This window comes from Amphibalanus amphitrite, unplaced genomic scaffold, assembly GCF_019059575.1.
Source record: "Amphibalanus amphitrite isolate SeventyFive unplaced genomic scaffold, NRLGWU_Aamphi_draft 000000F_arrow, whole genome shotgun sequence".
Classification (NCBI taxonomy): domain Eukaryota; kingdom Metazoa; phylum Arthropoda; class Thecostraca; order Balanomorpha; family Balanidae; genus Amphibalanus; species Amphibalanus amphitrite.
This window is the reverse complement of record NW_024881498.1, coordinates 502,321-513,427: the sequence shown is the minus strand read 5'-3', so window position 1 is coordinate 513,427 and position 11,107 is coordinate 502,321. Positions and strand designations below refer to the sequence as shown.

The 11,107-nt window shown below is 49.8% G+C and overlaps 1 protein-coding gene across 1 annotated transcript; it reads left to right on the top strand.

Annotated features, from left to right (window-relative positions):
* The first annotated feature begins 3,176 nt into the window (after nt 1–3,176).
* On the top strand, nt 3,177–5,368 carry LOC122378508 (zinc finger MYM-type protein 1-like). The gene is made up of 2 exons (XM_043359668.1): nt 3,177–4,431; nt 4,800–5,368. Exons 1-2 carry the CDS (start codon nt 3,177–3,179, stop codon nt 5,366–5,368), a joined length of 1,824 nt encoding a protein of 607 aa, XP_043215603.1.
* The last annotated feature ends 5,739 nt before the right edge of the window (nt 5,369–11,107 follow it).

Here is an 11,107-nt window from a genome sequence, read left to right as displayed (position 1 = left end):
GCTTCAGTTGTAAACAATTGTCGGAAACTATTTCGGCAGCAGACGCTGTTCATGGAACGCTGCTGCGGCCGAGTGAGTGATGACGTTTCAAAAATGGGCGGAGCTTAGAGCCTGCGGCCGGCCGCAGCGGCCGCAGACTTCATGAACAGGGCCCAGTGCTGCGTAGTCGATGAAATTGACAGTGACTTTGGCTCCAACTCCGATTCCGATATCCAAATATCGACTCCGACTCCTTCGGGCAGAACTGTCGATTCACACAGACTCCGACTCTGCAGCCCTGGTAGGTAAGTTTGTGGAGTCGATGACTTTCCGGTGACGTTCGACTCATACTCCGACCACAGCTTTTAAAAATCAACCGATTCCGAGTCGGAACAGAACCGCTGGCTCTGACTACAACTCCGCAGTCCTGGCCCAAGATAGCCGCCTAAAACAACTTTGATGTGTGATCTTCTTCGTACATTGTTAATGTTATTTTAAACAAGGAGTGGAAAAGGGAGACGAAGCCTTCACAAACAACGATCTCCTGTTGCGGATCAATCAGCTGCTGGAACAGAAAGGCATAAACACCACGCATCTCATTTCATCGTTTTCCTAACGACTCCAATGTAAGCACTGATCAATGCAGTGCGAGCATCGATGTGACATTTGTGTACCAAGTTTGAGTGTTATACGCCCAGCCGTTCTTGAGATATGGAAGCGGCACCCCGCACGTGCGCACGTGCAGTAGCACCCCCATAGTGACACATGGAAATGCATTGGCCACTGGGTGCCTAACTATTGACGAAATTTTACTGTAATGGGCCCAGCCATTGCGGAGTTACTTCATGTGGAACAATTTCGACACCCCTGGGTTGGCACGTGACACGTGCCGTAACATTAACTAAGATGAAGAAAATCGGGCGAAATTCGGAGAAGAAGGAATAAGCCTACCAAATATGTATGACATATTGTCAAACTGCTGTACCATTGTGAGTAAATGGCCATATAAAAGCTCGTACAAGCCAATGGGACTGGGCGTTTCAATACACACCGTCTTACGCATTTTATTTTCGTTATTACCTAAAGGCTGCTTGACGTTTTTGGCTTTCAAGCATTTAAGACATTTTTTGTCGTCTCAGGTCCAGTTAGATTACCTCCAACTCGTGGGAATATGCACTTCGAGCCAACTAACACACCACACCCACGTGTGTCATAATGCTGAGAGATGGCGTTCACTCGGCTTGCTCCTAACTTACGATAATTCTCTCGCTAGATGGCAGGCCTGATCCCAATGTCGCGGATCCCAATGTTAATTTCCACGAGACACCAATCCAGTGTTATATCATCCATGGTAGTAGGTACCTAGGTACCTATTTATTTCTAGGCAATACGATCACAACAACGAAATTTTCGCAATGGCTCCTGTTATAAGGTTGTCCGATGATAATGGATCTGATCGGCGACTTTTATGATTAGATTTTATTTAATATTTTAAGGCTAGATAGTTAATGCAAGGTTAACTTGCCGCACCCGCCTGGCGGTGGTGGCCGAGTGGATAGCGTATTAGAGTAGTGATTGTGATAACCGGGTTCGATTCCCGGGACGGCCGCTTTTTTTCTGAACACAACGTGCTTGTTTAACCCGCGCCCTGCTGGGGGGGGGTGTTTGAACACCCCCCCCTTGTGGTTTTTCGCGAATATCTCAAAAACGGCGGCGCGGAGCGCCGCCGTTTTTGGTACACCTTATCATGCATCAATTCTACACATGTTGTGAAAATTTCAGACCAAGGTCATTCAAGGTCAGGTCACCAGGTCACTTGAAGTGACCTCACCTCATAAAAAGTTTCAATGTCTGTCAAAGCTACACCGAGTGACCGACCGCTTTGAAACTTTCAGCGATTGCTAAGAGCAATAGCATGTACAAAATGTATATCTCAGAATTTTGATATCGGTGACCTAAGGTCAGGTCAATTTTGCGACCTCCCCATTATAAGTCAATGGGAGAAAATTGAAATGCGTCTCTTTTGGACGAAAGACATTATAAACACTCCCAAACACTGAGTTACTAGTGGTTTAGACACACTGAACATGAAAATGGTGTCCGTGACCCCTGTTTATGCCCTGAGGTCATCTTAGGTCACGAATGGTATCTAACAGTTTTTCGCAAATAACTTTTGATAGAGGCATGCTAGAGCGATGAAAACACCTTAGATGTGTTCAGCTCGACGATACGGATCGACTGATATGCAACATGACCCTTTCCGGTCAGGTCATGACCTTGACCTGAGGTCAAATTTTCAAGTTGACCTTTCAAGGTCAAGTTATAGTTCATTCGATGCGTCTTGACGAGAGGAACACGATACTGGTAAAAGTAAGCTCGTACAAGGCTTGGGTCAAAAGTTATTGCAGAAAAACTGTTTCCGAAAAAAATCGGCTATTTTTGCAGTTTTTGCCCCCTGCAGGCAAAACCGTTGACGTTAGGTCAAATCTGAGAGAATTATTCAGAAAGGGCGTTAATAGGGCTATCGAATGCGCTTTTCCGCGGCGCTGTAGCTCTATTGGTTCCCGAGTTATGCGTTGGCTTCTTGGAAATTTTCGACTTTCGACCTGGATATCGGCGAAATTTTGCCTTCAATGACCTCTGGTGACCGGACCTTTGACCTGACCAAAAAATTGACCGAAGTGATTTCGTCATTATTTTTGACGCTCTTTCGAACGCCGCCTTCCGCGTATCGCTACGTGGCCCAGGAGCCGAGTTAGAAGGGGGGGTGTTCAAACACCCCCCCCCCCCAGCAGGGCGTGGAAATCCAGGACCCCCAGCCGGGCGCGGGTTAATGTCCATTGGCAGTGAATGCCGTGCGTTATTTGATGCGTGGATTAATTATGCACCAACTAATTGCAATTGGCACCACCTCCACACACATTAATTAACCCTGGCATTTCTTTTTCCAGTATGGCAAAGTAAAGCGGCACTTCAACAACAAAAACTTCGAGAACTTCAAATGGCTCACTGCTCCGGGTGAAGGTCCTCCCAGACTTCTCTGCTGGCCATGCCTGCTCTTTCAGCCTGAAGGAGTCAGTTCGACCTGGGCTAAAACAGGGATGACTGATATCAAAAATTTCAACGTACTCGCCGACCGCCATCGCAAGACCAACTGTCACTTGACTGCTACGCTGAGTTTACATCACTTCGGCGCCATGGAAGAGGCCAGTGATCGTGCGAACACTGCAAATAAGACTCAGCACAACCAAGAAGTGGCAAGAAACCGGGACATCATGCGACGCCTGATAGACGTGGCGATATTTTTGGCCAAACAGGGTCTCCCATTCCGCGGTCACGATGAAACGATGGAGAGTGTCAATCGTGGCAATTACGTGGAAGCGCTCAACCTGGTCGCAGCTCACGACCGAGTGCTCAGCGAGCACATGGAGAGCAGTGCCAGCTTCAAGGGCATCTCAAAAGACACACAGAATGACCTGATACGTCATATTCATGACGTGGTCACGGAAGTCGTGCAAAAAGAGATCAGGGAGGCCAGCTTCTTGGCTGTCGGAGCTGACAGCACTACAGACATCTCAACAGAAGAGCAGCTTGTCACTACGGTCCGTTATGTGGACGGCAATGGCGACATACAAGAGCGGTTCATGGGCTTCCAGGCTATGGCTGGTAGGCACGACGCAGCCTCTGTAGCGGACAAAGTGCTGGCTGTGTGTCGTAAAATCGACTCTTGTGAGACTAAGCTTGTGAGCCAGTCGTATGACGGTGCCTCCGTTATGAGCGGCAGGGAAAATGGCGTGCGCGCCATCGTGCAAAGTCACTATCCACATGCCGCCTTCATGCACTGCTACGCCCACCGACTCAACCTGGTGCTTATGGACGGTGCTGATATAAGGGAGGTGAGGAGGTTTTTCTGCGCTGTTCGTGGCTTCCATACGTTCTTCAGCCGCAGTGCGAAGCGCACAGCCCTGCTGAAAGAGTGTGGCACCACACGCCGTATGGTGGCCGGCTCGGAAACCAGATGGCAGTACCTGGAAAGAGCGGTGCACGTGATCAGGGGAAACCTGACTGCTCTGAGACAGGCGCTCACCATTATCAGCGACAGTAACGAGTGGATGTCAGACGCACAGGCGGTCTCCAGTGCAAAAGGCCTGCTCACGCACCTATCGTCTCTGGAGTTTCTCTTCCTGCTGGTGCTCTACGACGACATTTTCTCCATCACTGGAAAGCTCTATCAAAAACTACAAAGCAAAACGCTAGACGTGGCTATCGCCGTCACCAGTGTAGTCGATTGCCAGGAGCAGTTGAAACGGCTTCGAACAGAAGAGGCATACAAGCTGAAGATGGACCAGTCAGCCGAGCTCGCTGGGGAGAGTGCGGCACCTCGAAAGAGGCGACGGAAGGAGTGGGGTGACTGCCTGCCATACGGAACGGAGGCGGCGGCTGGCGCAACAGGTAAGCACTGCTGCCCCTGTCTGCTTTTGCACTTCAGTGCTAGATATGTATGTAGTCGCCTTTATAGATTAAGCTGACATTCTCTATTTTACCGAAATGGCTTTACTGAAATCAATAAACCGGTACTTTTAGATGGTTGCCAGTGCCACTTGTAGATGGTTCTGTCAGATTTCTCGCCTAACATATGCAATGACTCATAGCAAAAGGTCACGTTATTTTTATTGTTACTCATATAAATAAGCTTTATATCGATAGATAACGTTACACTGCCCAAGTATTTCGACAGTGACGGTTTGATAAGTGTTCCATGGACATATAAGGTGATTACGAACAATGTTTCTGCGTCTGACATGGACTTTATTCGACAGGAGCCGATGACACGCTGCAACGGGTGCACCATGAAGCCCTGGATCAGTGCATCCAAGCGCTGGGTGAGCGGTTCAAGGACCACTCCGTGCTTCAGATATGTGAGCTGCTCGCCCCGGAACGGTACGGGAGTTTCAATCAGAGCCGTCCTACAGCGCAGCTGCAGTCTCTGCAGCGACACTATGGAGCTCTTTTCGATCTTGACATGCTTCAAAATGAGCTGAAAGCAGTGTGGGGCTCTACCGACATGCACCTGGCGCCGCAGCAACTCCTGCAACACATGAAAAGGCAGGGGCTGACAGACGCGTTTCCGGAGACCCATCGTCTGTGTCTTCTCATTCTCACCATAAAGCCGACCACAGTATCTGAGGAGAGAAGCTTCTCCGTGTTGAAGCGTGTCAAGACCTACCTCCGCTCGACCATGTCCCAGGACCGTCTCAGCTACCTCAGCAAACTGCAGATCGAGGCTCCTCTTCTCAGCAGACTGCAGAAGGATGGCGTTCTTTACGAGAGCGTCATCGAAAGGTTCGGACATCAGAAGGATCGGAACATCAAGCTCTTCTTCCGCTAGACTCATCATGAACGGTACGTGCTGGCAGTCTGGGATATCGTGGGGTCGTTATATTGGCATGTTTGATGTTCGTGACACTGAACGTACCAACGATCTTGAGACGCGTAGCAGGTTGCCATGTATGTGATGCTTACTAGTGCAATAACATTTATTCCTGTATGCACGTACGAGCGGGAGGAATGCTGATACTTCTCATGCAATATTATACGTGATTTTGGAGTCCGGTCTACCGAAAGCGGGCACGTATTTTTAGTTCTTTTTTTTGTAGAAAAATGCCCCTGTGGCTCATTGGGCATTTCGCCTATCTCCTGAGTCACTTGCGCGGTGCGCCGTTGGTCGAGCTCGGGTCGAGCTCGGACCGAGAGGTGGCCTGCAGTTGCAGTCATTGGCAGGGCTCGCCGTACACGGCTCACGACATAAAGAGTCGGTGAGCAGGGTAGGTTGTGTACAGTGGCATTTGTTGTGAATAATTTTAATATAACTTCCTCTTTTTGTAACGAACACATCTTTTTTATTCACACAACTCGCAGCCTTTGACGAAAAATAAGTGACCCAAATTCGATTAGAGAAACACATTTGAGGGTACCTTACCTTCTGCCGCCCGTGTGCCTACCTACTTTGAGAAGCTCAGCGCCGCCCCTGAAAAAATCTAGGAAAAGGATATTAGTTTAAGCGACATCAGATTTCGCATTCGATGGTACGCATAGCTTTACAAATATTGATATATAACTCCAATAAATCAGCAATCAGCAATCGACCGAAATCGTGGTTTGACGGGCTTTAATGCTGCTATCGGCCACATTGAGGTGTTGTTGGGGTCAGAAGTGACTAACATGACATTGACACAGGCCATCCCTTGGCCTGTGCAAGGTCAAGGTCAGGTCAAGGTGAAGTCAGTGACCTTTGGTAGTTTGACATACGAGGTGTGTCCCAAAAGTTTCAGGACTGGTGTCACTGAAGGCATGTTTGGAACCCAAGCTGCAATGTGCTATTTTTTTCCATGAAATTGGTCCTTCTGGAGTGTGTGTGCACAATAGGTATTAACTTTGTAAGACATCTACATTTTTTCCTACATGCACTTTAATAAACATCTTTTTCTATGGGCCGTTTAACGATGATGGACACAGAGTAACGCACAAAATTGAAGCTTGTATACGATTGGGTAACACTCCCTCGGAAGCATTTGAACTGTTGCATAAAGTGCGCGACGATGATACGCTCTCACTGTCAGTTGTTTTCGAGTGATAATATTTCAGAAGGGACGTGAAGACGTGGAAGGCGATTTCAGGAGTGACAGGCCCTCAACGTCCAGGACAGGCGTCAACGTCGAGTGCGTCGTGCAGCTGTTGCAGCCCGACCGTCAACTGACTGTTCAGATGATCTCAGATGAACTGGGCTTGAGCAAGAATCAAGCATTGTGGATTATCACATAAGATTTGAACACGCGGAAAGATTGTGCAAAGATAGCGCGCGACAAGACGCGAGAGAAGTGGGATGCCAAATCGTGGGTGTTTCACCACGATAACGCGCCAGCTCACAATGCTCTGAGAATCCGTGAGTTTCTGGCTGGATAGGGGATGGGGATGCTCCAGCAGCCCTTCTAATCACCTGACCTGGCCCCGTGCGACTTTTCCTCTTCCGCAAGCTCAAAGGAGTCATCAACTTGACCAATTTGAGAATGTGGAGGACATCCAAATGGCCACGACGATGGAGCTGAAAAGCATCCAGGAAGAAACCTTCCAGGAGTGCGACCGAGCGTGGTAGAGAAGGATGGCAAAGTGCATCACTGGCGGATCCAGGGTTTCAGCGCGGGGGGGGGGCATACCATGTCACGGAGCCAAACCTATAGGGTACCCCCAAATCCTGTTTTCTCATCGGATTTAGGCCACTTATTTTTCGTCATAGCCCTGACACGAGTTTTTTTTTTCTTAAAACAGAAATGGTAGGACACCTGACCCCCATTCGCAGATCCAGGAGCCGGAGGCTTTTGGGACAAATACCCGGGCAGCGCCAGAAATCGACGAAAATTGCTGGGGCCGGTGGGGCCCCTCAGAATAACTGGTGTATAGAGCCGACCCAGGGCCGCCGGTGTAGAACCTTAAGAGGTACTGGCGTGGGACCATCAAAGGTATCGGTGTGGGTTCCCCAGAGGCAGTGGTGTGGGGCCCTCAGAGGCACAGGTGCAGGAGCCACAAAGGAGCCGGTGTGGGCCCTCTAAGGTGCTGGTGTGAGGCCCTCACATGGACGCCGTTGTGGTGCCTCAGACACTGGTGTGGCCCTAAGCCCACACCATTCACAGATGGCTGTGCGGGGGGCCCTTTGAGTTGTTGGTGCGAAATGCGAATGCCTAATAACCCAGTAAAACCTCTCAGAGACCGACAAAGGGCCCTCAGAGGCCGGTAACGGGCCGTATGATGCCAACAACGGGCCTTCACAGGCCGGCAAGTGAGGGCCGGCAGTATCTTCAGGAGCCCTGTGGACTTGTGGAGTCCTTAGAGATCGGCATGGTACTCTCAGATGCCGGTGGGGCCCTCAGAGTCACCGGTGTAGGACCTACAGAGTTACCGGTGGCTGGCTGCCAGAGGCACTGGTGTGGGGCCCCAGAGGCGCCGGTGTGGGACCCTCAGAGTCGCCGATGTGGGGCCTCAGGAGACACTGATGTCTCAGAGGTGGCGGTGCAGGGCCCTCAGACGTGTCTGTGTGGTGCCCTCACAGTCGCCGGTGGAGACTTTCAAAGGCATCGTTGTGGGAGTCCTCACTCCTCAGAGACATGCATGGGGGCAAGGGGTCTTCAAGAGACCAGCAAGGGCCAGCAGAGGCCTTCAGGAGCCCTGTGGGATCCTGGAGACCGGCGTGGTACTCTCAGGCGTCACTGGGAGCCCTCAGAGTCACCAGTGTGGGGCCCACAGAGTTGCAGGTAGGTAGCCGTCAGATGCGCCTGTGTAAGACCTTCAGAGGCGCCAGTGTGGGGCCCTCAGAGCCGCCGCCGATGTAGGGCCTTAAGAAATATTGGTGTTAGTCCCTCAGATTGGCGGTGTTGGGCCCTCAAAGGCGCCGGTGTGAGACCCTCACAGGCGCCGTTATGGGCCCTCAGAGACACTGGTGTGGAGCCGTTCCATGCAGGTATGGGCCAGGACCCTAATTAGAGCTGACGCTACGCTTAATAGGTCAGCAAGGTCACTCAGAGGCCAGCACAGGGCCCTCAGAAGCTGGAGTGGGGCCCTTATGGAGATGTGTGATGTGTGGCGACTCAGGAGCCCGTGACTCCGTGAGGTGCTCTCACGAGTCCTGCGGGTCTTATCTCAGTCGAAATAAGGCACGCTTGGACCCTGAGCGGCCAATTGGCACTGCAGGGCCTTTCGGGCCCATAGGGCACCATGCATCTAATGAGGCGGCACGCGCCCTTTGTGCCCCCCCCCCCCCCCCGGTTACCCTGCACTGGCTGCGGCTATACAGGTAAATCATATTCTAACCGTCCCTATCCCCAAGCATTGGCAGCGGCCGATTCCTGGTTTGCGCAATATGAGTGTCATCGTTAGACAATACGGTTAAAAAGGGTTGAAGCGGCATGACTCCCCTGTGGCATGAACTAAGAAGCAACATATTTTTAGATAAAATAAAGCAATGACAACTAAATTGAGGTTACTAAAACGACTCTGATCACAAAAGTAGTTACTAGGAAGGCTTTCTAATTCATTTTTATTTAGTTCCTCATTATAGGCGTAAGAAGTGTAAGTCTGAACGGGGGGGGCATACTTGTACTGAATGCCCTCCCCAGGCTCCTGTCGGGGGGGGGGCATATGCCCCTAATGCCCCCCCCCCCTGGATCCGCCAGTGAAGTGCATAGCACTCGAGAGAGACAACTTCGAGTGGTGAATCGTGTGGTTTGTGCCAATGACCCCAGATATGTGTACTGTGACACCAGTTCTCAACTCAACTCAACTCATTTATTTTAACAGACCAGACAAAGTAAAGACACACAAAACATACAAATAGGATTGGTGCAAAAGCCTAAAGCTCAACTCAAGGCACCTCTCCACATTCAATAGAACTTAACAAAACATGACACCGCCGGGATTAACATAGTACACCAACATAACTATAAATTAAATGAAAGGCGAACATAAACAGGAGTGTGAGATTACTCCTCCGCTGAGTCAGCAGCAGCCGCCCCCGCCGCCCGCCGCAGTGCCATCGCCCTGGCCACGAAGTCCTGGAAGAGCGCCGCGGCCTCCCGGCCGCCGTCAGTGCTTGTGGTGATACTGTCTCCGTGTATTAAATTGTGGATTAGGTCTCTTCGAGGTAAATTTAGAATTTGGTTACCTAAGACCAGTGAAAGCTGAGTGAAAAGGTTAGCTCTGACTTCCTGATAAAGAGGGCATGATAAAAGAAAATGGTGTATTGTTTCTGGTTCATTTTGACAAACGCAATGAGGGGTGGAGAGTTTCTGGAGCTGGTAGAGATTGGCATTTATGTAATGGGAGGCTCCCTGTCCTGATTTGTGTATGGAATGCGTTGCCGAGTTTTGAGCCAAAAGAGAAATAAGCGTGTGGTTTTGGTGTGCCGAAGAGGCTTGTAAGACCATCCTGAAACTTTTTGGGTGATAGGGGAAGTTGGGGGAACGCCGAATACTTTTTTTCTGACGCCCGTAGCACGCAAGGTAGACAACATAAGCTATTCTTGTTGGCGTCATTCGAGAGGCCAGTCGTTTGCCTTTCAAACATACCAGGCGCATTTGATGAATTCGCATACCGTTAAGCGCACAAACTAAAAATATCAAAGAAGTGACTTTTTCGGCGTTGCCCCGGACTGCGGGGAAAGCCGAAAATGAGAGAAATGATCTACGGGGAATGCCGACATTGATGTTTTGCCACTTTATCTCAAACTTTATCCAGAATTTATCAAACCTGACACGCCTTTTAAGAGCTTGAGGACGCTTGGTGCACACTGGAAGTTATAATTGTGTGATATAATAAGAAAATGCCAGGTAAATAATTCCTTATAGGTAACAGGCCGTTGTGTCGGTTGAAAGTGTAATTTGTGTGACTAAAAATTGGCGTTGCTATTCTACAGCAGTAAAGTCCACGTAGCGTGCTTTAACGTGCGTAATTGCACGTTTTCGGCATTACCCCAGCCAGCCATACTTTCATTTGCAGGCCCATAACTTTTCAACGTGCCGTATAAATTTCAAATAGGCAGCACACTTGTGCAAAGACATGCTGAAGATTACTTGACCGAATTGGCCAGACAAACGGTAGCATAATGAGTAAGAAATGCAGCTTCTAAGGCGCATGTAGTACAAGGAACGCGTACCTTGAAAACGCTCTTGGCGCCCTCACAGCCGAAGTATTCCGAATGACGACTCGTAACAAACATGCGATAATTGTAGTCACTTAAGCTTCAGAGCATCACTGACAGGTGGCATCCATGTCTTACGGTTTTCGAAATATCTCGGATTTCGGCTTTGCCCCAACTCCGGCATTGCCCCAACTTCCCCTACTTGTGTTCTGAGAGAGTTGGGTAGTGTGTTCCATGTGCGTATGGTGGCGGGAATGAAGGATCGCTGAAAGCTAGTAGTTCTGTTAGGGGGAAGTGTTAGTGTTGTATAATTTCTGAGAGTTCTGCGAGTGTCAGTGATTCGTGCCTGTGGTAGTATGCGTGTGATATACTCTGGTTGTTGGTGGGTTGTGGTGGTCAGTTTGTGGAAGAACTGTAGTCTGTGTAGTTTGCGTCGGGTCT